This window comes from Saccopteryx leptura, chromosome 2, assembly GCF_036850995.1.
Source record: "Saccopteryx leptura isolate mSacLep1 chromosome 2, mSacLep1_pri_phased_curated, whole genome shotgun sequence".
Lineage (NCBI taxonomy): Eukaryota > Metazoa > Chordata > Mammalia > Chiroptera > Emballonuridae > Saccopteryx > Saccopteryx leptura.
In genome coordinates, this window is record NC_089504.1 from 347556665 (window position 1) to 347583253 (window position 26589).

General features: G+C 37.2%; 1 protein-coding gene across 1 annotated transcript; it reads left to right on the forward strand.

Moving 5' to 3' along the window:
• The first annotated feature begins 1132 nt into the window (after window positions 1-1132).
• FBXO47 (F-box protein 47) lies at window positions 1133-26304 on the forward strand. Its single transcript, XM_066366391.1, has 10 exons — window positions 1133-1313; window positions 1778-1948; window positions 5879-5955; window positions 8978-9055; window positions 15124-15232; window positions 19359-19535; window positions 22049-22195; window positions 22846-22988; window positions 25379-25538; window positions 26192-26304. The coding sequence occupies exons 1-10, from the start codon at window positions 1133-1135 to the stop codon at window positions 26302-26304; spliced, it is 1356 nt and encodes a 451-aa protein (XP_066222488.1).
• The last annotated feature ends 285 nt before the right edge of the window (window positions 26305-26589 follow it).

A 26589-nucleotide genomic window follows, 5' to 3' on the forward strand; every position in this document is an offset into this window, starting at 1 on the left:
CAAATGTGTAACTGATTTTAAGTTGATGTAAGTTAATATGTAATCTTTTTAAATGAATAAATAACAATGTGATTTTAGCAATTTTCTAACAAAAGGGGAAGATGGATTTTAGTCAGATATAGGTCTTAGTTGTTACTTCAGAAGTAGGGAGCTTTAGAATGGAGTTGTTATGTGCGTGTATACACACAAACACACATGTATATATGACAGTTTTCTGGAGCACTAGTGACAGTGTCACTGTATGTGATGAATAGTACCTTTTTAAAAAGAATATTGTTTAGTATAAGTAAATTATCAGTGATTTTAATGTTCCCTCTAAGAAATCAAGTTAAGCCCTTCCTAAAACTTATTAATAACTGTTACAGTATTAACCAAAAGTGAAATTGAAGGAAAATTATTATTTATTTATTTAAGTCATTAATTTGATAAGACTTTGATTTCACTGCTTATTTGCATGTTAGCACATAATTGATAATAATGCAACTTTCTTAATCTCTTAGAGCTAGTAAAACTTTAAAAGCTCTACATATAAAGTTTCCATTTTTTAAAAAAGTCTCCATTTTTTATCTTTTTGTTTTTATTGTTTCTAACAAAAGGTGTCAGTGCTCAGTTTTAAAGAAACAGAAAAACATAACTACAAAATTTTATTCAATTTTTTTTCAAATTTTTAATTTTTTAAATATAAAGATTATAAAAGCAACATATGAATTGACAGATACTGAATGTATTGAATTTATTATATGCGTTTCTTTTGTGTTAAATCTTTTTAAAATTTTTACAAAAAATGTTTTTGCACATTTTTTCCTTAGAATATATTTCATCCAAATACATTCTCATTTTCTACTAAAATTCTTTATCTAGAATATTTGGCTAAAAGGAAAAGTATTGTATATTTTTTAACATTTCATATCATGCTGACATGAATAATAGACTCTACTGGTGGGAACTCATAAATTGGACGTCATATTTAAAAATTTTATAAATATAGAGAAACGGCTATTTCCCATCAAAGTATCAACCTCTTCATTAAAAAAAAACAAAAAACAGCTCTTCATCCTATAATTTTCTTTTTTTCATTGTCTCTTGTACCTTGTTTTTCTAACCAGGATCAATTCACGAGATAAGAAAAACGATGGCATCGAGAATAAATACCAATTTCACTTTGATACCCAACCAGAAATACAGACGTAGTAATCGTCGATCCAATTATGTTTCCAACACCCTTGACTCGGGTTCTCAGCCCTCATCAACGCTTGGAAATTTTAAAGCCTTGCCATTGGAAATATTCCAAATAATCCTAAAATGTTTGTCAGGTGAGTTTTGGGAACTATGAGAAACCTACATAAACACTCAAATATTTTTATTTTTCCCAAGAACTTGTTTGTCATCTTTAGCCCTGCAAGAATTAATAGTGTTCACATTAATTTTATTTTCTTTAAAAAAAATTATTGAATCTATTGAAGTGACATTGGTTAATAAAATTATATATAAGTTTCTTTTCTAAAGTTTCATCGTTGTTAGGTAAGGGATACAATGAAAAAGTACTCAAACTCTTTAAGCATGTTTCTAATTATAATGACATGGTAGTTTGTTACATTCCAAAATGTTTCTAATTTATTGAGCACTGGATTTAAAACAATTTTAAGATTTTCCTCATTATTTGTACTATTATTTAATATTACTATCAATGAACTAACATAAGTTATGACATTGTACTAACAGTGATGTTCTTGTATTTAAACCATTCATATATATGTATATATTTTTCCTTTGGTAGTGAAAGATATCAGCATGCTAAGCATGGTGTCCAAAGCAGTCAGCCAGCACATTATTAATTATATCTCAACCTCATCAGGGAGCAAAAGACTTTTACTACAGAACTTTCATAACCTTGTGCTACCTGACAAGAAACAAGACACTGCTATATTTGAACACTACAGATCTCTAGGTAATGTATGTAATAAGAATTGTAACGCCTGACCAGGCGATGGCGCAGTGGATAGAGCGTGGGACTGGGATGTGGAGGACTCAGGTTTGACCCCGAGGTCGCCAGCTTGAGCGCGGGCTCATCTGGTTTGAGCAAGGCTCACCAGCGTGAGCCCAAGGTCGCTGGCTCGAGCAAGGGGTCACTCGGTCTACTGTAGCCGCCCTCCCCCCCCCAGACATATATGAGAAATCAAGCAATGAACAACTAAGGAGCCGCAACGAAGAATTGATGTTTCTCATCTCTCTCCCTTCCTGTCTGTCCCTATCTGTCCTTCTCTCTGACTCTCTCTGTCTCTGCCACACACACACACACACACAAAAAGAATTGTAACAAGTAAAGAACCATGCATAAGCCCTGATGAGATAGCTCAATTGGTTAGTGTTGTCCTGAGACACAAAGATTGCAGGTTCAACCTCCAGTCAGGGCATATACAGAAACATCAATGTTTCTCTCTGTCTCTCTCTTTCTCTCTCCTCCTCTCTCCCCCTCGCCCCTTCCCCCTCTCTCTCCAAAATCAATTTTTTTAAAAAACTCAGCAACTTATAAAAACATAACTATACTTAATTAAGGGATTTTACATACAATTCTGTAAAACCCACGGGAAATGGAGTATTTCCTAATATGTGCCTATTTTTATGATGCTTGTAACTGTTCAATGTGAGGACATTCCCTTAACAACAGTCCTTTACATTTAGCTTTAAAGATGAGAGAATGCACTTTAAAGTGTCAGCCTTGTGATTGCATGTGGATACACTGTCACCTATGCTTATTTTCTAGGTGGTTTACCAGTGTAGGAAATTGATATTTTTCTGTGTTTTATTTCCTGTGGACCTAATGAGTTTTATCTTTATACTCTTTTCCCTTAAAAATATAATTTGGTCCTTAAAATAGAAAAGAAATCTAAACACATTATTGTGGAAGATGGCTTACTCTTTTATCAGAAACAATGTTTTTCTTTTTTTTTAAAGCACTGTTCACATTTACTAATAACTTTGTTAGCCTTATCAAACAAAATGTGTATAATCTTTTTTAACATGATTTGTATTCATTGGTCTTTCACCCCATTTATTGATTTTATTCTTCCTAAGAGTGCTGAACTAAAATTCTAATTTTGACTTGACTAATGACACCAATTTAATTGTGAAATCACTTCATAATTAATGCATGACAATAAAACCAAGTATCAAAGTGATTTTGAGATTTAAATAAAGGCATACAAGTTAACCGAATATTACCTTTTGGTAGTCCAAGGATACCTAGTTTTAAGAAAATAAAATAAGGCTGACCTGTAGTAGCAGAGTTGATAAAGCTTTGACCTGGAATGTTGAAGTCGCTGATTTGAAACCCTAGGCCTGCCCAGCCAAGGCACATATAGGAAACAACTACTATGAGTTGATGCTTCCTGCTTCTCCCCCAACTTTCTCTCTCTCTCTCCTCTCTCTAAAAATCAATACATAAAATCTTAAAAATAAGTAAAATACTAAAATAAGTCTATATAAAACTATCTGAAAATTACATTTAATAAGACTAGATGAACAGTATATAATTTGATTACAATATTATTGACTTCAATATTTATGATTAGGCTTAGTAAAGTCAATAATAGAATGTATAGTTAAATTTTGTTACTTGTTATTGTAAATACTTTTTTCAAACATTAGTTGCAGAAGAAGTGGTGCTTGGTTGAGTAAAAGATTTATTCTTTGGGTTTTTTTTTAATTCACTGATTTTAGAGAAAAAGAGACAGAGACCGAAACATTGATCTGTTCCTATGTGTTCCCTGACTTGGGATCAAACCACAACCTTTGTGTATTGGGACAATGCTGTAACCAACAGAGCTACCCAGCGAGGGCTAAATTCTTTGGTTTTGATCTGAAAGAATTTCTTTTCCCTGACCAAAGCTCAGTTGCTTAAACAAACAAACTAAAAGCATTAAGACAATTATATGGATAAGTCAGTTAAAAATACAAATGGGTATTGATCTTAATAGCTAGCTTTTAAAACAATTTTATTCATGTAATGATTTCAACCTTACATTTAATTTTGATGCAGACAACTGGATTATGACTGATTCTTTGAGTAAATGTTTGATGTATTTACCATTTTCTCATGTTGCTATTCCTATCTGATCTGTTCTTATTTTCAGACATTAAAATAACATTTTCAGAATCCTCCTCTTTGAATATTATAAATTTTAATTTGCTTCTTCACACAAAACAGAGCAGATGGCCTGTGTGGAAAGAACATTACATCTGACTCTATTTTAATTGGAAGAAATTAAAGAAGTTGGCCTCTAAAGGGTATAGCAGAGCACCTGTGTTAAAAATAAATAAATAAATAAGTCAGCCAGTATTGGTTTTTATGTTAAATTGCAACCCTTAAAAATAGGAGTTTTACGTTAGAAAAGGCAACCAACATAACAGTGATAGCTTACAATTCCCCAGCCATGATGTGCCATGGGATTGGATGCCAAAATATGATAGGAAAAGAACTCAGCCTAAGAGCCAAACACTGAAAATGTCTTTTTATGTACAAAAATAGGGAGGGTTTGTGTTTAAAATTCAATTCTGGTCATGTGTTGCCCAAACACAGCAACTTCTAAAAATAAATTAGATTCCCGATATATGCTACAGAATTAGATAAAGTAGTAGTTGTATTATGATAAAAAGTAAATGCAGAGAAGATAAAAACTGAAGAAAGTTATGATATTCAGGTATATATTTCCTGCCATATATCTTATTTTTAATTTGAGGACATTTGCCTTCATAGGAATGTTAACAATGTATTGCCATTTTAGGAAAACAGACCACTTAAAGTTAGAAGAAATAAATCATTCACTTCCTGTCACTGTAGTTGAAGTTACATATCTCACTGGGAAATTGAAGGGTTTTTTTCTTTTTAAAATACCTGAACACAAAATTCTATACATTCTTAACATGCAAGCCCCATAAAAAGATATCTTTGAAGGAAGAAATAGATATTTCATCCAAATTGGATATTTTTCTGAGCAAAAATGATTTTAACTTCTGAAATTTTAAGGATTTATGATTTTAATTTTTTTTATTTTAAGAAAGTAATACAAAATCTCTTCTCCCATTCTTTCCATGTTTTGCATTTAACAATTCAAAACATTTTTCTTTATGGACATGAGATTAATTTCAAGAGATACTGTAATATGTTTTCTATGGAATAAAGACAATGTAAGTTTCCCTGGTGTATTTTGTGTCTTGTTATATTGTATCTTTTAAAATCTAAATAATTAAAAACTTTTCCATATCTTCCCTGGCTGGATAGCTCAGTTGGTTAGAGCATTGTCCCAAAGTACAGAAGTTGCCAGTTAGATCCCCAGTCAGGGCATATATAAGAATAGATCAATGGTCCTGTCTCTCTCTCAAATCAATAAAATATACATTTTAATAAAATAAAACCTTTCTATATTCTATAGTATCAATTTCACAAAATTTTGTAAGATTTTATGCCAGTCCCCCTTACGTAGACATCAGTCACTTTGTAATCAACATATAAATGTTTTACACCCGCCCAAACTTCCTCTTAAAAACCATATCAAGCCTGGCCTGTGGTGGCGCAATGGATAAAAGCATCAACCTGGAATGCTGAGGTCGCCGGTTCAAAACCCTGGGCTTGCCTGGTCAAGGCACATATGGGAGTTGATGCTTCCTGCTCCCCCCCCCCTTCTCTCTCTCTGTCTCTTTCTCTCCTCTCTTCAAAATGAACAAATAAAATCTAAAAAAAAAAAACATATCAACTCACAGTCCACTATGGTATACCATTCTTGACTTTCAGGAAACATTATGCTATGCTTTATAGAGATGTTTTAATTGATTGCATTGTTATAACCGTTTTTTCATGTTTGTTTGTTTTTTACTTCAGGTTTACTATTTAAAAGATGTACGTTGCTGCTACCCACAAAGGAAAGACTAAAGTACATTCACAAGATTCTTGCAGAAGTAAGATCATACTTTTGAATTAGTTCACAATCTTGATTTCTAGTAAATATATTTTATCATTGTCTTATACTAATTAAAGGCATATATTTAATAAGTGGAACTTCATGAATTAGTACTAAAAAAATTGATTGATTATAATCTAATACTTTACCAAGTACTCAAAGGTTATAAAACACCAAAATGTAGTAGTGTTTTACTTATTTTAAAATACTTTTTATATATAACTAAATATATCATTTAAGTTTATTAGATTTATCAGAGTATAAAGGTATTTTTGCCCCATCTGGGAGTCACGTGGATGTTTTTTTAATTTTGTTTTTTAGCAACAGAGACAGGGACAGACAGGAAGGGAGAGAGATGAGAAGCATCAATTCTTTGTTGCGGCACCTTAGTTGTTCATTGAATGCTTTCTTATATGTGCCTTGACGGGGGGCTGTAGCCAAGCCAGCGACCTTGGGCTTCAAGCCAACGACCATGGGGTCATGTCTATGATCCATGCTCAAGCCAGGACCCATGCTCAGGCCGGTGACCTCGGGGTTTTGAACCTGGGGTTCTCTGCGTCCCAGGCCGACGCTCTATTTATTCACTGTGCCACATCCTGGTCAGGCTCATGTGGATGTTTTAAAGTGGTGATTTAGATATTTTATTAAAATGGAATAATTTCTGAATGTTACAATCTTATTGTTTAAATATACAAAGATATAAGAAAGTATTTTAATACATGAAATGACAACCCTTTTATGATAATTTGTGATTTTTAAAAAATTATTTATTGATGTTAGAGAGAGGAAGGGAGACCGAGAGAGAAACATTGTTCTGTTTCTGTATGTGCCCTGACCAGGGATCAAACCGGCAACTTTTGTGAATTGGGACAATGCTCTAACCAGCCAAGTCAGGGTGATAATTTATGATTTGGAAATATGTACCAATGTGTTGGGCATAATCACTGCGTATGAAAATGAGTTTTATTATTCAAACCCAAACATATGTACAACACTGGTGGCTCAGTTTTACACTCAATAGTATGCAGACAAATTCTGATGCACTAGTTTCCTTCATGCCAATATTTGCATTGAATTCAGGTCTATATTATTGCAACAGCTTCCCAGATGATCTTTCTGCCATCCATTTCTCCAGTCCCCAAGACATTCTGCACACTGAATCAAGGTTTTTCTTCCTAAAGCATCACTTTCATCAAGAAGTTAATTTTCTTGCTTAAAATTTTTTCATTGGCTACTCAGTTTCAGCAAGATAAGGTCCAAAGTCCATAGCTGGTTTTTAGGTTCTCCCTGACAATGCAGCTGTACTTCATATTATTTTGAGCTTAGTTAAGTTGGTCATATCTTTCTTCCCAAATAATCTTTTTTATTCCTCCTTTAATACAAGTTTGCCCTCACCAATCCTTTCCATTTGTTATATCTGAATTCTACTTTAAGACATTGCTGCCTGACTGGTGGTGGTACAGTGGATAGAACGTCATCCTAGGACACTGAGATCTCAGGCTCCAAACCCCAAGGTCACTGGCTTGAGTGCAGAATTATCAACATGATCCCAAAGATACTGACTGGAACCCAAAAGTCACTGGCTTGGAGCCCAAGGTCACTGGCTTGAGTGCAGAATTATCAACATGATCCCAAAGATACTGGCTTGAACCCAAAGGTCACTGGCTTGGAGCCTAAGATTGCTGGCTTGAGCAAGGGGTCAACGGCTCATCTAGAGGCCCCTTGTCAAGGCACATTCGAGAAGCAATCCATGAACAACTAAAGTGCCACAACTACAAGTTGATGCTTCTCATCTCCCTTCTTATCTCTGTCTCTCTCTCTTTTTCTCTCACTCTCATAAAAGAAAAAGAAAAAAAATTGCTTATTTCACATCCTTCATAAGCCTTTTTTGATCATTTCCAAATTTATCATTTACCTGCTTTAATAGTATCTGATACAGTATTTTTTGGTCATTTTAACATTTATACATATTCTAACCTAAATTATCAAAATTACTTCACATGTATATCTTTTTGTGTGTGTGTGTGACAGAGGCAAAGAGACAGAGACAGAGAGAGGGATAGATAGAGACAGACAGACAGAAGGTGAGAGAGTTGAGAAGCATCAGTTCTCATTACGGTTCCTTAGTTATCATTGATTGCTTTTTCATATGTTCCTTGACCCAGGGGGCTCCAGCAAAGCGAATGACCCCTTGCTCAAGCCAGCGACCTTTGGGCTCAAGCCAGTGACAATTGGGGTTATTTCTATGATTCCACACGCAAGCCAGCGACCCTGCGCTCAAACTGGATGAGCCTGTGCTCAAGCCAGATGAGCTCACTCGGGGATTTTGAACCTGGGTCCTCTGTGTCCAGTTCGACACTCTATCCACTGTGCCACCACCTAGTCAGGCGTGTGTTATCTTTTTCTTCCACATGTATATATCTTATTCTTCTAAGTAAATTGTGAGCTCCTTGAAGGCAGCATTTGTTTTATATTTCTTTTGTTCCCCACCTATATAACAATGCTTAATTAGTTAGTTATTTTAAATGTTTTCAGTTAATACTGAAAAAAATCCTGCATATTTCCATTAAATTTGAATGTCAACCTGACCGGTAGTGACACAGTAGATAGAGCATCAACCTGGGACGCTGAGGTCCCAGGTGCAAAACCCTGAAGTCACTGGCTTGAGTATGGGCTCATTTGGCTTGAATGCGGGGTGGCTGGCTTGAGTGTGGGATCATCGACATGATTCCAAGGTGGCTGGTTCAAGGCCCATGGTCACTGGCTTGAACCCAAGTTTTAGCAAGGGGTCACTGGCTCAACTGGAGCCCCCTGGTCAATGCACGTATGAGAAGCAATCAATGAACAACTAAAGCACCACAACTACGAGTTGATGCTTCTCATCTCTTTCCTTTCCTCTCTCTCTCTCTCTCTCACTAAAAAATTAATAAATAAATAAATAAATATAAAAATAAATTAAAAAGTCTAATCATTGTACAGTTCTACTGAAAAAGAGGAATTAATAGTCATTTTCTTTACAGGTTTCCTGTTTTAAATTCAGTGGCTGTGCAGCTCCTATGCAGTGTTTAGGATTATCATGCTATGGCATGTTTTTACAGGTACATTATTTTTTTTAAAAAATACTTTATTTATTTGTTACTTCAGAAAGAGGGGAGGGAGGGAGGGAGAGACAGAGAGAGAGAGAGAGAGAAGTGGGAGGAGCAGGAAGCATCAACTCCCATATGTGCCATGACCAGACAAGCCCAGGGTTTCGAACCGGTGACCCCAGCATTCCAAGTAGACGCTTTACCCACTGCGCCACCACAGGTCAGGCAGGTATATTATTTTTAATGAAAGAAGAAAAGGAATGTTTTTGAACTGTTGATATGTAGAGCATGTAGTCCCTGGGTTAATAAAAGTAATAATAATCTAAAAAAGAACAAAATAAATTTGTAAATATTTGAGAATGTGTTAATCTAATAATGTTTACCACCTCGGAGCTTCTTCTTCGATTTCTCACTGTTAAGAAATATTTAGCCTGACCAGGCAGTGGCACAGTGGATAAAACGTCGGACTGGGATGCCGAGGACCCAGGTTCGAGACCCCGAGGTCGCCAGCTTGAGCACGGGCTCATCTGGTTTGAGCAAAGCTCACCAGCTTGGACCCAAGGTCACTGGCTTAAGCAAGAGGTCACTCAGTCTGCTGTAGACCCTCAGTCAAGGCACATATGAGAAAGCAATCAATGAACAACTAAGCTGCTACAACGAAGAATTGGTGCTTCTCATCTCTCTCCCTTCCTGTCTGTCTGTCTCTCTCTTTGACTCTCTCTGTCTCTCTCTGTCTCTGGCACAAAAAAAAAAAAAAAGAAATGTTTAACATTTATTTGCTCTATATCAATGTCTTTGAAGTTTCTAACCACCATTGAAAAGACTAGAAATAATGTGGGGTGAGGTATGTGTGTATAATGAGTTTTAAGGGTGAGTTATTTAAGATGTGATTTTAGAAGTCAACTATATGAGAGAAATTGTAACTCTGGGAGGTGTTAGATGTAACGAACCTTTTACATCTATCATTTTGCAATATGTACATATATAAATCACTATGTTGTATACCATTAACTTATACAATGTTATATGTCAGTGATATTAGAATCCATGGAAGTCCGAAAAGACCAGAGTAACAGGTTTTTAGGAAGAAAGGAACCCTGCCGGGCTGACTTGTAAGAGAGAGTCACACACCAGGCACAGCCTGTGGACCGGGTTTTAAGGGTTTTGGGGAGGAGGAGTGAGAAGGGTCGCGGGCATCATTTAATTGGCTGCTGTACAAAGGATTGTCTTTTATGGAAGTTTGCCAGGACTTCTCAGCTTGTGACATCAGACATTCCTTTGTGGTTGGTCATCTGCTGCAAGCCCTAAAAGGAGACTTACTGGCAGGGTTAAAGAAATGAAACCTGCCTGACCTGTGGTGACGCAGTGGATAAAGCGTCAACCTGGAATGCTGAGGTCACCGGTTCAAAACCCTGAGCTTGCCTGGTCAAGACACATATGGGAGTTGATGCTTCCTGCTCCTCCCCCCTTTCTCTCTCTCTCTGTCTCTCCCCTCTAAAATGAATAAATAAATAAAAATTAAAAATTAAAAAAAGAAATGAAACCTAAGAAGTGATATCTCAATAGAACTAGAAAAAAGAAAAAATCAGCTGTATGATTTTAAAAACTTTTTTTTTTTTTTTTGTATTTTTCTGAAGTTGGAAATGGGGAAGCAGTCAGACAGACTCCTGCATGCACCCAACCGGGATCCACCCGGCATGCCCACCAGGGGGTGATGCTCTGCCCATCTGAGGCGTCACTCTGCTGCAACCAGGGCCATTCTAGCACCTGAGGTGGAGGCCACGGAGCCATCCTCAGCACCCGGGCCAACCTTGCTCCAATGGAACCTTGGCTTCGGGAGGGGAAGAGAGACAGAGAGGAAGAAGAGGGGGAGGGGTGGAGAAGCAGATGGGCACTTCTCCTGTGTGCCCTGGCCAGGAATTGAACCCGGGACTCCTGCACGCCAGGCCGATGCTCTACCACTGAGCCAACTGGCCAGGGCTTTAAGAACATTTTTGACAAAACTTTTATTGTGAAAGAAAATAATAAAAGAAGGTAATGTCATAATTTAATGTTATTCAGTATTAATAATGTGTTATTGATATACCATTCTAAACAATTTACATGTACTTATTTAAAACTTACAATAGTCTTTTGAGGTTTACAACAGTCTTACAACAATCTTGCTTATATCCTCACTTGCCAGCCACCAACTGATTCCAGGGGCATAGGCCCTCCGACTAGACCTCTTCCAAGATAGACTTTTGCTTTCTTAAAAATTTCTTTGGGACAGGTAATATGAGCACATGCATTTATGTTAAATTCAAAAGGTACAAAATGATATAAAATGAAAAGTAAATCTCCCTCCAAGGCTTGTCCCTTATCCACTGAGTACCCTTTAGCAGAATTAACCTAAGTTAGCAGTTTCTTGTATGTCCTTCCAGAGATAATAAGATTAATTTCTATACTGCTGAAATCCAAGTCAACAATTTTAAGAAAAATTTGTGTGATTTATCAACTTTTTCAATATTTAATTATAGTTGACCCTTAAACAACATAGAGGTTAAGGGCACCAACCTATGCACAGTTGAAAATCTATGTATAACTTTTTTTTTATTGATTTAAATTTATTGTGTTTACATAGATTCAAGTGTCCCACCGAATACATCCTCCCACACCCCCAAATTCCCCTCAACATCCTTCTTGTCCCCTCCCCCAACACCCTCTCCGCTTTCCTCCAGGATTTGCTCTTCTCTCTATAATGCTGTTATGTACATATAATTTCACCAAGCTCTTTCCCTTCTCTGATCTCATCCTCTCATCCCCTTTCCCTCTGTCTGCTTGCCCACTGGTCCCTTTGATTCCTCCTCTGCTTCTATTCTGTTCCTCAGTTCACATTGTTCATTGGATTCCTCATATGAGTGAAGTCATATGATATTTTTATTTCTTGCCTGGCTTATGTCACTTAACATAATAGTTTCCAGGTCCATCCATGTTGTTGCAAAAGGTAGTATTTTCTTCTTTTTCATGGCCCCATAGTACTCCATGTGTATATGTAGTACAGCTTTTTAATCCACTCGTCCACTGAAGGACACTTGGGCTGTATCCAGATGTTCATTATTGTAAACAATGCTGCCATAAACATGGGGGTGCATTTCTTGTTTTGAATCAGTGATTTGATGTTCTTAGTATATATTCCTAAAAGTGGGATGGCTGGGTCAAAAGGCAGTTCCATTTTTAATTTTTTGAGGAATCTCCATACCATTTTCCACAGTGGTTGCACCAGTCTGCATTCCCACCAGCAGTGCAAGAGTATTCCCTTTACTCCACATCCTCACCAGCACTTACTATGTTTTGTTTTGTTAATGTGTCATTCTGACTGGTGTGAGGTGATATCTCATTGTGGTTTTAATTTGCATTTCTCTAATGATTAGTGATGTTGAACATTTTTTCTTTTGCCTATTGGCCATCTGAATGTCCTCTTTGAAGTGTCTATTCATTTCTTTTGCCCATTTTTGATTCAATTATGTTCCTTGATTTCTCTTATCAATGTTTTATAATTTTCTGAGTACAAGTCTTTAACCTCCTTGGTTAAATTTACAGCTAGGTACTTTCTTTGTTGTTGCAGTAGTGAAGGGGATTGTTTTCTTAATTTCTCTTTCAGACAGTTCATTGTTGGTGTATAAAAATGCCACTGGTTTTTGAATATTAATTTTATATCCTGCCACCTTGCTGAATTCATTTATTAGGTCCAGTAGTTTTTTTACTGAGACTTTAGGGTTTTCTATGTACAGTATCATAACATCAGCAAATAATGATAGTTTTACTTCTTTTTTTTCAATTTGGATGCATTTCTAAAATCAAATCTATATTCCTCTTTACTAGATTCCCCACCCCACCCCTTGTTCTGTTTACAACAGGACCCTTAACATTTCTTACATCATTGGTTTGGTTGTAATAAATTCCTTGAGGGTTGTTGTTGTTTTTTTGTACGGGAAGCTTTTTATTTCTCCATTTTAAAGATAGCCTTGCTGGATAAAGAAGTCTTGGTTGTAGGATCTTGTTCTGCATTAATTTGAATATTTCTTGCCACTCCCTTCTCGCCTCAAGTGTTTTTGTTGAGAAGTTGGATGTCATCCTTTTGGGGTCTCCTTTGTAGGTGATTGACTGCTTTTTTCTTGCAGCTTTTAGTATTCTTTCTTTATTTCTTAGTTTTGGTTTTTTAATTATGATGTGTCTTCGTTTAGGTTTATTTGGGTTCCTTTTTAATGGGATTCTTTGTGCTTCTTGAACTTGTGTGACTTTTTCCTGCATCAATTTCGGGACATTTTCAGCTATGATTTCTTCAATCAGGTTCTCTATTCCTTGTTCTTTCTCTTCTCCTTCAGGAACCCCTATGATGCAGATGTTGTTTCATTTCCTATTGTAACAGAACTCTCTTAGAGTTTTCTCAGACATTTTGATCCTCCTTTTCTTTTGCTGTTCTGCTTTCGTGCTTTTGCTTATCTTGTCCTCTAAATTGCTGATTTGATCCTCTTTCTCATCCCGCCTGCTTTTCATTCCTTGTAGTGTAGTCTTCATTTCTGATATTGTGTTTATCATTTCTGTCTGATCCTTTTTTATGATTTCAATGTCCTTTTTGATGCCAGATATCTCATTGTTTAGGTGCTCATGTTGTCTATCTATGGTTGCTCTAAGATCCTTGAGCATCCTCACAATCATTATTCTAAACTCTGCATCCAGCATCTTAGTTATTTCCATTTCATTCGATTCTTTTTCTGGGAATTCCTCTAGTTGATTCATTTGAATTGCACTTCCCTGTCTTCCCATTTTGTCTCAATATAGACTGCTCCTTCAAATATGTTGTTTGTGTAGCTGAGTATACAGTTGGTGTTGTTTGACTCCAGCTTTCAGTTGTGTAATTTCTAATTCCTGGGATGGTTTCAGCTGTTTGTAATCCACTGTGGGCTACTTGTCTGCTGCTACTGCTCTTTTTTCTGTTTGTGACAATGTTTTCTATGCCTTAGCTGGGTCAGGTGTGAGGAGCCTTTCCTTATGATACCACTCTAACTATGGTTGTTAGGTCTTGAGCTGATGCTCTCTATCTGGCTGCTGGATGTACCAGCCCTGGAACTCACAGGCCAGAAACTGGCAAAGACCAGTGGGAGTCCCTGCTTTTGACTGGCCCTCAGCAACCTTCTTGGAGCTACAGGTGATCCAGAATCATCTTCTCATCATCCAACACCCGATCCTGCACATTGGCCATCATAGGCTGCTCTCTATGTATAACTTTTGACTTCCCCAAAATTTAAGTTGTCTTGGTATAGAGGTGGATTGGTTCCAGGATCCCACATGGATACCAAAATGCGTGGATGCTAAGTCCCCTACATAAAATGGCATAGATAAATGCAAATAGTCAGCTCTCCATATCTGTGTACTCCTAACCTCACAATGAAAACAGTAGAGGTATTTGTTGGAAAAAAAACCTGCATAAAGTTTAGTACATATTTGCATATGGCCTTTGATCACTGGTAGACTCCATATACACTGCAAAAATACTGCATAATTCAAACATATTATTCAAGGGTAAACTATATAGTGATATGCCATTTGAATTTCCTTTTCATATCTATTTAACTGTATGTTGCGATTTGCTCAAAAAAAAAATAAATTTTCTCCTAAAAAATATTTTTTGCTTGTTTACATCCAAATGTCATGAATGCTCATAATTGTCACATTAAAATGAGATTCATTATCATTTGTAAACAATATCATAAATGATAGCTATAGTATGCTTGTGAGTCAGGTGTCTAAAGCTGTATACTAGGGTTTGGGCCTTGGTTATTTTCCTTACACTGTCTGAGCTCATTTAGTTCTTTGAAAACATACTCCCTTTACAACATAAAAGAAACTGGATTTGGAGCATTTCTTATTTTGTTTATGTAAAATTTCTTATTTCAACAGTTCCATAGTGGATAAAAATTATACCTCACCTGAATCATATGCTACAACAGTCATGTGCTCATAAGGCAATAGTGACTTATGTTTTGATTTGATAGTCTGAACATCTGCAATGTTTCCTTTATTTTTATTCTCTTTAGACCCTAACGGCAGGTTGGGATGAACTCGAGTGCGGTCGTGTTTTTAACTTCCTGTGTGAACTGACTAATTTTTCTCACAGAATACAGACGATTGTCTTCAGCAAACCAGGTAAAGAACTACAATTCAGAAATAACATTATACAGAAATTAAAGTAGAAAAAAAAAGTACGATTCAAAAGTGTATTTAAAAATAAATTGTGGTGTTTCTGGCCAAGTGGCTCAGTGGAGGTTGCAGGCTCAACTCCTAGTCAGGATATGCACAGGAACAGATTGATGTTTCTATCTGTCTCTCTCCCTCTTCCTCTCTCTAAAATCAATCAGTATTTTTTTTAAAATATGTGTGCTACATAGGAGATGTGCCAAAGAGAAACCCAAAATATACACTTAAAAATAAATACATAAAAGATCTACCGGAAAATTCTGTCCATTTCTATCACAACAAGTTTCCACATGTAAGCACATGTTTATTTGGCGCATGTGTGCCTCTCTATTTTTTTTTTTTCTGAAGTTGGAAACAGGGAGGCAGTCAGACAGACTCCCGCATGTGCCTGACCAGGATCCAGCCGGCACGCCCACCAGGGTGGATAATTAAATATGCTCTGCCCATCTGGGGCATCGCTCTGTTGCGACCAGAGCCATTCTAGTGCCTGAGGCAGAGACCACAGAGCCATCCTCAGCGCCCGGGCCAACTTTGCTCCAATGGAGCCTTGGCTGCAGGAGGGGAAGAGAGAGGCAGAGGAAGGAGAGGGGGAGGGGTGGAGAAGCAGATGGGCGCTTCTCCTGTGTGCCCTGGCCGGGAATCGAACCCGGGACTCCTGCACGCCGGGCCAACGCTCTACCACTGAGCCAACCAGCCAGGGCCTGCCTCTCTATTTTTATCACTTAATGTATACATACTGACATAGCAAATTAACTAAAACAAAGTTGATTCACATTAGTCTTATGTGTGAAGCGATAGTGTACCCATGGCTACTGATAAAGTTCATTTACGCCACTGTAACTTTTACAAATTTCAACAAAGAAGAAATGCTACAGAAGCATGTAGAAATTTATTGAAAGTGTTTGGTGAAGGTACAGTTTCTGATAGGACATGCAGAAGATGGTTTGAAAAATTCGAAACAGGTGATTTTGACCTTTCTGATAAGCCACGTTCTGAGCAACCATCTTTGTTCGATGATGATGATGTTGTTAAGACCATGTTGGAGCAAGATCCTTTTCTGACAACATCAGAGATTGTAGAAAGGCTTAATTCAGCTCAGCAAACCATTTCAGACCATATTCGGAAGATAGGATTGGTGTGGAAATATTCAAGATAGGTGCCACATGAATTAAGTCAGAAGAATTTGGATGATCGAGTTGTCTTATGCACATCTCTGCTTGCTCGAAACAAAATCGAGCCCTTCTTGAACTGGATGATAACTGGGGATGAAAAGTAGATTACCTACGAAAACATCGTAAGGAAAAGGGCATATTGTAAACCCGGAAAACCTAGCCCTTCCACCTCTAAACCAAATTTGACTCTGAATAAGAGAATGTTGTGTATATGGTTGGACATTCGAGGACCAATACATTATGAGCTTTTAAAACCGAACGAAAAGCTCAATTCGGAGAAGTATTGTCAGCAACTGGATAATTTAAAGACAGCAGTCCAAGAAAAGAGGTCGGCGATGTTCAATAGGAAGAACATCATACTGCATCATGATAACGCCAGGCCACCTGCTGCTTTGGGGACTCGTCAAAAAATTGCAGAACTAGGTTGGGAAATTCTGTCGCATCCACCATATTCCCCAGACTTAGCACCCTCCGACTATCACTTGTTTTTGTCCTTACAAAATTTTTTGAAGGGCAAAAAATTCAAAAATGAAGAAGATATCAAACAAGCACTGGTTCAATTTTTCGCATCAAAAGATAAAACATTTTTTGGCCCTGGCCGGTTGGCTCAGTGGTAGAGCGTCGGCCTGGCGTGCAGAAGTCCCGGGTTCAATTCCCAGCCAGGGCACACAGGAGAGGCGCCCATCTGCTTCTCCACCCCTCCCCTCTCCTTCCTCTCTGTCTCTCTCTTCCCCTCCCGCAGCCGAGGCTCCATTGGAGCGAGGATGGCCCGGGCGCTGGGGATGGCTCCTTGGCCTCTGCCCCAGGCGTTAGAGTGGCTCTGGTCGCAACAGAGCGACACCCTGGAGGGGCAGAGCGTCGCCCCCTGGTGGGCATGCCGGGTGGATCCCGGTTGGGCGCATATGGGAGTCTGTCTGACTGTCTCTCCCCATTTCCAGCTTCAGAAAAATACAAAAAAAAAAAAAAAAGATAAAACATTTTTCAAAAATGGGGTATACAAATTGCCCTCACGCTGGCAAGAAATCATTAATAATAATGGCAATTATATTATTTAATAAAGTTTATTGATGGTAAGAAAAATTTGTATTTTGTTTTATTCCAAAAACGGACAGAACTTTCCGGTAGATCTTATAAAATTGTGATGCCTTGGCTGGGTAGCTCAGTTGTTTGGAGCATCATCCCGATGCACCAGGGTTGCAGGTTGGATCTCTTTTTTTTCCCTGAAATACTATTTTTCCTTCTAATCCTTTAGGATGCAATTTGCCCTACCTCCTCTATAAAGTCTTTCCTGATCTCTTCAGGCCCACAGTAATCTCTCTTTTAAATGTCTGGGTTATTTGGCATAACACATCAGGGGATATTTATTTGCATGTGGCCTTTGATCATTGGTAGACTCCATTTACACTTATCTACAAATATAAATGGTGTAAAAATGTAAAGTGGTGCTGCTACTATGAAAAAGTTTAGCCATTTCTCAAAAAGTTAAACACAGAATTATCATATGCCTCAGCAATTCCACTTCTAAATATATACCTAAGGGAATTGAGAGCAGGGACTTGGACAGATTTTTGTGTGCCAGTATTCATTGCAGCATTATTTGCAATAACCAAAAAGAAGAAACAAAAAATGTTAATCAACTAAATGCAGTATATACATACAATGGAATATTATTCAGCCATGAAAGGGAGTAAAGTTCTGATATGTGCTACGTCATGGATACACTTTGAAAACATTATGCTAAGTGAAATAAGTCAGACACAAAAGAACAAATAGTGCCTGATTCCACTTATATGAGGTACCTAAAACAGGCAGATTCACAAAAACAGAATGTAGATTAGAGGTTATCAGGAAGTGGAGGAAGAGGAGTGTTATTGCATAATGGTTACAGAGTTTCTGTTTGAGATGATGAAAAATTTTAGAAATAAACAGTGGTGATGGTTGAACAACATTGTGAATGTAATTGATGCTCCTAAGCTGTATACTTTAAAAGTAGTTGAAATAGCAAAATTTATGAAATAGCAAAAATAGCAATATTTAAAAATACCATAATTTTAAATATTAGTAACATAATATAATAAAAAAATTATTAATTTATACACTTTAAGTGGATAAATTGTATGGTATATAAATTACACATATTTTAATAAAGCTGTTAAAAAACATGCAATACCACTTCATACTTACTAGGGTGGCTAGAATCAAAGTCAGATATGCCTGACCTGTGGTGGCACAGTGGATAAAGCAGCTTTAGGCGACCCCTGTGTTTTGGTCGTTCAACCCCCGCCGGCGTCGTGACCCACAGGTTGAGAACCACTGGGATAAAGCGTTGACCTAGTCTGCTGAGGTCGCTGGTTCAAAACCCTAGGCTTGCCTGGTCAAGGCACATATGGGAGTTGATGCTTCCTGCTCCTCCCCCCTTTCTCTCTCTTTCCTGTCTCTCTAAAAATGAATAAATAAATAAATAAATCTTTAAAAAAAAGTCAGATAACAGGTGTTGGTGAGAATATGGAGAAATTTCAACCCTCATACATTGGTGGAAATGTAAAGTGGTTCAGCCACTTTAGAAAGCACTTTAGCAAATTCCTCAAATGATTAAATATAGAGTTACCATATGACCCAGGATTTCTTTCTGAGGTGATCAGATGTTCTAAAATTGTGATGACTGCACATATCTTATGAATATACTAAAAATCATTGAATTGTACACTTTAAGTGGGCAAATTGTATGGTATATAAATTATATCTCAATAAAGCTGTTTAAAAATGATCCCATGCTAATCTAAAATTTTTATAGAGATACATTAGTAATACTTTCAATACAAAACATGTTAATGTCTTTGACCTATCTATTATGCACATCAACCTTCCTAAGAAGAATGATTTACAAGTCTTTTTCTTTATAGGAAATGCCAGAAAACTGGAGTTAAGGATCAGACTGTTCTGTAGAAATGTCCTGCTTGATCACTGGACACACAGACATGATTCTGCATTTTGGCTGACACGTATATTAAAACCATGGCCAATAGTGTACCAGGCAAAATTACTGTATATCATCTTTGGACCAATATCTCCTCAAGATGGTGAGCATCTGTTTTTTTAGCAACATATGTTACAAAACTGGTTAATTACTTTTTCTTTAGGAAGCATATCTCTTTGTACCTGCTCAGTTTCATCATGCCTAATGACTAAAATGTTTCATGATTTCATAGATTTATATAACATTAACTTGTGCATAACTTAACCTTCAAGACAGAAATTGTTCCCTGAAGGCCATTACCAAATATATTCCCATCATCTCTTTACCTAAAATAGCCACTTTTCATTTTTAAACATTATCTTAATTCAAGATTACGTTTGCTGCTGGAGGGGAGCAATAGTGCCAGTAAATCAAAGTAGTAGTTGGAATTGATGTTTTACTTAACTCTGGGTGCATACTATGATTTTTTTTGCAACCTTTTGCCTTTCTAATTAAGTTTTAGATTAATGTTAAAATTAGCATGCAGTTCTTTGGTTCATATTACCTAATGTCAGGAGGTAACCAGTTTAAAGTACATTGAATAGCATCAAGAAGTCAATCTGGCCCTGGCCGGTGGCTCCATGGATGGAGTGCAGTTCCAGTGCTCCAAGGTCATGGGTTTGATCCTCAGTCTGGGCACACACAAGAAGCAACCAGTGAGTGCACAACTAAATGGAACAACTGAGTGGAACACCTAAGTGGAACAAGTTGATGCTTCTCTCTCTCTCTCCCTTCCTCCCTCTTCCCCTCTCTCTCTCAAATCAATGAAAAAAATTAAAATAAGAAAAAAATCAAGGCTTGCCTGGTCAAGGCACATATGGGAGTTGATGCTTCCTGCTCCTCCCTCCCCCTTCTCTCTCTCTCTCTCTCTCTCTCTCTCTCTCTCTCTCGTTCACTCTCTCTCCTCTCTAAAAATTAATAAAAGAAAAAAAAAAGAAAAGAAAAAAATCAGCCCTGGGTAGTTGGCTCAGTGGTAGAGCATCAGCTCAGCATACAGATGTCCCAGGTTCGATTACCGGTCAGGGCACACTGGAGAAGCGACCATCTGCTTCTCCACCCTTCCCACTCCTCTCTCTTTCCTCCTCCCCTCCTGCAGCCCATGGCTTGATTGGTTCAAGCACGTTGGCCCCAGGCACTGAGCATGGCTCTGTGGAGCCTCTGCCTCAAGCACTAAAAATAATTCAGTTGCAAGCATTGGCACTAGATGGGCTGAGCATCAGCCCCAGACAGGGGTTGCCGGGTGGATCCTGGTAAGGGCACATGCAGAAGTCTGTCTCTCTATCTTCCCTCCTCTTACTTAAATTTTAAAAAGAAAAGAAAAAAATCCTTTAAAGAAGCCAATCTGGAGGCCCTGGCCGGTTGGCTCAGCGGTAGAGCGTCGGTCTGGCGTGCGGGGGACCCGGGTTCAATTCCCAGCCAGGGCACATAGGAGAAGCGCCCATTTGCTTCTCACCCCCCCCCCTTCTTCCTCTCTGTCTCTCTCTTCCCCTCCCGCAGCCAAGGCTCCATTGGGGCAAAGATGGCCCTGGCGCTGGGGATGGCTCTTTGGCCTCTGCCCCAGGCGCTAGAGTGGCTCTGGTCTCGGCAGAGCGACGCCCCGGAGGGGCAGAGCATTGCCCCCTGGTGGGCAGAGCAGTCGCCCCTGGTGGGCGTGCCGGGTGGATCCCGGTCGGGCTGTCTGACTGTCTCTCCCCGTTTCCAGCTTCAGAAAAATACAAAAAAAAAAAAAAAAGAAAAAAAAAAAAGCCAATCTGGAATAAAATTCTGTTGTGTAATTCACAAAGAAAATTGGCCATAGGTAAATAATCAAAAATTGACTGAACTTTAAAAAATTGACTGGACTACTCTGTTCTGATATAAATGTTTGGAAGATCCTTAAATATAGTATGTTCTTTTTCAGATTTTATTTTATTTCTGTAAGATTACATTACTCATTTATTCCAATTTCTGTTACAGGGGTAGCATTATCTTTGAACTAGAATAAGTATTCTGCTTAGTAAAACTACCTTTCCTTTACTTCATTTAGCTAGTGTTGCTGTGCTTCATCACATCAGAGACCTTCAAATTTATACTGTTATTAGAAGTGACTTTCATTATGAATTTATAAATTTCTTTATGCAATCCAATTTCCTTTTTAAACAATCCATGAATTTTTTTTTGTTTTTGTTTCTGTTTTTTTGTTTGTTTGTTTTTTGAGAGAGAGATAGAAAGGGACAGATAGACAGGAAGGGAGAGTAAGAAGCATCAGCTTATAATTGGGGCACTTTAGTTGCTCATTGATTGCTTCTTTTACATGCATTGACCAGAGGGCTCTAGCTGAGCCAGTGACCCCTTGGTCAAACCAGTGACCTTAGGCTTCAGACCAGCAACCTTTGGGCTCAAGCCAGCAACCATGGGGTCATGTCTATGATCCCACACTCAAGTCGGTGACCTTGAGGTTCCGAACCCGGGTCCTCAGTGTCCCAGGTCAACGCTCTATCCACTGTATCACCACCTGGTCAGGCAAAATAATTTATGAAATCTTTATCACAAAGCCAACTATTCCGTCATAACCTAATTTTTGTTTCAATTATTCAGGACAAGTGGTTTGGCAGAAAATGATAGAAGAACCTACAGATGACTCCAGTTTGAAATGTTTGGCTAATGCCATTAAATTACTATATAACACAGGCATCAAAGAGTGGACTGCAGATGATGTTATCAGACTTATAGATGAACTATCAGGTAAAATAATATTTTTATCACACAGAGTAACAAATTTATTATTAGAATACAGTTATAAAGTTATAAGGGTAATTCTACTGGTAACAAATGACTTGCCTATTGGAAATCATTAAATGCTCTAAAATAGTTAAAGAATTTAGCATTGTTTGAAGAGAATGCATAGAATCTACTCACTTTCCTTCAATTGTGAATGTTATAAATATATATTTATTACCATTATTATTTGAAAGCATCATAATTTATTCCCATTTTGCAAGTTCTCAGAACCTTCCTAGGTTATGTAAGAAGAAACCCTCTCCAAACAGTGTGGCAGAGGTGAAACAATTTTTCCCAATTATGCATAATCCTTTAGATGCTGAAGTTTTCAAGATTTCCTTTCACAGGGTTAGGCCACCTTGCTTATTGATCTATGTATAGGAAAAATGCTTTGACTACATTACTAAAACATTTTAAGAGCTGCCGTGACATGGCAGTAAACCCTGTCTCCAGTTAAATGCTGTAATTGAAAAATTAAAGCATTTTTTCTAAGCTTTTCCCTTGGCACTAATTGTATTTCCAATGAAGTGATGTAATATTGCATGTAATTAATGATGTTTACTATAGCCATTGTGCAATTTCTCATTAAATAACTGTTCTTTCTCTAATAAAAGTGGTTCCTCGTGAGTGGCTTCTGGAAAATAATGCACGTCTCCTAATCCTAAGTGGGAACAACATCTGTTTCACTTTCATGGCTAGTAAAGCTGTGAATGGACGGTCCAGTGAACTGGCAAGACTGGTAGTCTTTTTGGCTTTGGTAAGTAAAAAATAAATATTTCTGTAACAAGTTGTTTAACATTATAGTTGACCTGCCAGGGAGCTGCCATAAAGGAACTGAAATATGTAAAAAATATTTTGAAAGAATAATATATAAGTATATATTATATATATACTTAAAAATTGTCAATAATATGTAATAAACTATCATATTTGGAATTATTCCCAGTATTAACCTCTTCCCACTTTATGTCTAGATTGTCATTATACAGTCTGCCATGTTATAGTCATTTTTTAAAAATTCTGTTAAACAATGAAGTACTTCATTTGATTTGCTCAGAATAATCAGCGGGCAGAGGGAGAGGATGTAGTGAATGGAGGTGAAGGTTAAACAAGATTGGTAAGCTGAATGTGGATACAGGGCGTTCATTATACTTTTCTCTCTACTTTTTATAGAGAAAATCTTTTTCAAAAAGAAACCTTTAAATATATTTAATATTCATTCATTTAACACAAATTGAATTTTTACTATGGGCCATACATTGTGTGAGATTCTGGGACTATGGAAATTAATAGGACAATTCTCTGACTGAAAGCTCCTTGTAGTCTCTTAAGAGATATCAAGGTATATATAAATTAATTCAGTGAGATACATGCAAAAATATAGGTACAAAAAAATACAAGAGGTAGCAAAGAGGAGCCAATATTGGGTGAGTATAGTGTACAGAGAGGGTTTTCCCAATCCAAAGTCATTTTCATTTTATTTTTAAAAAATTTTTAAAGACTTTATTTATTCATTTTAGAGAAGAGAGAGAGAAGGGGGGAGGAGCAGGAAGCATCAACTCCCATGTGTGCCTTGGCCAGGCAAGCCCAGGGCTTTGAATTGGCGACCCCAGTGTGCCAGGTCGATGCTTTATCTACTGCACCACCACAGGTCAGGCCCAAAGTCATTTTTAAAAATGAATAGAGATTCACTAGCCAGCTAGAGAGAGCAAATCATTTATTTGTCTACCATCACAGATACCAGCTCAACCAATACCTCAAAAGGAAGGGAATCATCTTCCAGCTGGCTGTTGTGAGGAATTGAACGTAATCCATTTCCTATGAAATGGAGACTGGGTCATTACCAACTCAACTGCTTAAAACATGAATGAAATCTCTGTGGCTCTTTTAAAAATGTGAATAAAGCTACTAAATTAACTATTTTCAATATATTTTTTTAATCATTAAGCAGATTCCCTCTAAAAGAGAGAGAAATGGAATTGCATGACTATATTCACAGGACTGTAAACAGTATAGTATTATTTCTGAGGGGTAAAATGTGTGGAAGAGGAAAAAGGAGGTGAGGCAAGACAGCAAGGGGAGGCCAAGTAATGAAGAGCCTTGTAAATTTTCTGTGAGTTTGAATGTATCCTCCAATAGGGAACTGCTGAAAAGATTTAGAAAAAGGAGAGACATGATCAGTTTCAAGTTTTTATTCATTCATTAATTCATGAGAGAAAGAGGGAGGGGGGAAAGGGGGAGAGAGAGATAGAGAAAGAAGGAGGGGAGGAACAAGAAGCATCAACAACCATGTGTGCTTTGACCAGGCAAGCCCAGGGTTTTGAACCAGCGACCTCAGCATTGCAGGTTGACACTTTATCTGCTGTACCACCATGGGTTAGGCTCAGTTTCAAGTTTTTAAAAGGTCACTTTGGCAGCACTATGGCAAACAGAACGGAGAGGAAGAAACAGAATGGGGTGAATAAACCTTCTCCAGAAAGCCTTTCCTGATTACCATCTCAGCTCTGGCCATTAATTTTTCCTAAATTGCCTCAAATTTGTCTTCTCTTTATCTTGATTTACTAGTGTTCTTAAGCCATTTTATGTGTGGATAAGTCATCTCCCAAAACAGATTGCAGATTCTTTGAAATCCAGGACTATGTCATTTGCTTCTTACATAGTGCCTGTACCATGCCTTACACATAAGAAGTCAATGAATCTTTCCTGTCAGATTAACACTATTGAGTTACATTACTATAAAGTTTATCCCCTTGTTGTATATTATTTGGCTGTGTGAGTTAAATTGGCCATTTAAAATATTAGTAAACAGCCTGACCAGGTGATGGTGCAATGGATAGAGCATCAGACTGGGACACAGAGGACCAGGTTTGAAACCCAGAGGTCTCTGGCTTGAATGCGGGGCTCATCTGGTTTGAGCACAGCTCACTGGCTTGAGCAATATTTATGTCATACATTTTCCACTAAAACTATACCATTTAAAAGGAAAGGAGTGTTAGATATAAAAATATTTCCCACTTATAGACTCAATATAATTTCATGTGTAATAAATTATGTAAAATCATAAACCATCCTAGTTAATACAATTTTCTAATTCTATAGCTTTCTTTACATGAAGATTTATCATAATACTTTGTATGTCTAAATCAGGTGTGTGAGAAAGAACTATACTGCATGGATTGGGCAGTTCAAATGATGCAAAAAGTCTGTAAAGTCTTTAACTCTTCAGTGGAAAAAACTAATTTCCTGCAGGATGTGGCAAATGCATTTGCGTGGGTTACAATGGAAATGCTGCACTCAGTTATGTCTGGTGAGTATGCATGTAGATGGTGCACAGGTGTGAATAAAATGCATTTAGTCTCCACTTAAGACAGGAATAATTCTGTATACACTTTTATTTCTAAATTAAAAATAGAAGGAGTAGACATTTTTGTTTGTTTTTCCATGAGGTATATTTAGTTCCTGGTATTGTCTCTTTCTAAATCTCGTATTGGTTTTAATGGAAAACAAAGTTCAAGAGTCTGCTCTGAAAGGAACCAATTTCAATTTTGCACAGCAAAAAGTTTTTACTTGCTTACTTATCAACTATCCTAATCATAATAATATCCTATATTTATAGTTTTAATATATATTTTTACAGCTTTATTAGGTAGCCAACATAATAACCCTATTTTAGAGATGAGAAAACTAAAGCTTAGAGCAATTATCCGACTTGCCTTAGGTCATAAAGTTAGAAGCAGTAAAACATGGACCAGCATCCTTTTCTTCTAACTTGTAATTCAGTGCTCTTATAGAATTCCATGATTTCAATGGCTAATATCTGACTTAATAAAGATCACTAACTAGTTTTGTTACATATTAGTAGGAGAAATTAGAACATCTTATGTTTTAAAACAGTTCATATATTTTAAAACTTAACTGCCATTTTTTCTCCCACTGTTAATTCCTGTGTATGGCATATAGGAGATCGTGATGAAGAGGACAGAAACTTTTTGAATTTATTCCATCTCGTGCATGCTCAGGCTAATTTCCATAAGGAAGTCCTGTATTTGACTGTGAATTCTCTTTCTACCTAAATACTCAGAAAGCCTTGCATTTAGAGACTACCTCACTGAACTAACAATGAGAAGAATGCTCCTTTTCTACAATCAAAGAATTGCACCGAGGGACTTTTTATCACCTAAGTAATTCTAAAGTTGCATAGAATTTTAGTGGCAACTGTTTAGACCATTATTAATATAAAAATTACAAGCAAACCCTAGAATATATTGAGATTTCTCTGTAAAACAAGCTGTGCCTCTCCAGACTTTGGTAAACCTAACACCAAACTAAATGGAACATTAGAGTCTTAAGAATCTGGG

What these genes read in the sequence shown, in the direction of transcription:
- FBXO47 (XM_066366391.1), top strand. Translation starts at nt 1,133, where the DNA reads ATGGCATCGAGAATAAATACCAATTTCACTTTGATACCCAACCAGAAA. An exon ending in AATCCTAAAATGTTTGTCAG is followed by an intron (nt 1,314 to 1,777) that starts GTGAGTTTTGGG and finishes TTCCTTTGGTAG; the next exon opens with TGAAAGATATCAGCATGCTA. An exon ending in ACCAATATCTCCTCAAGATG is followed by an intron (nt 19,536 to 22,048) that starts GTGAGCATCTGT and finishes TCAATTATTCAG; the next exon opens with GACAAGTGGTTTGGCAGAAA.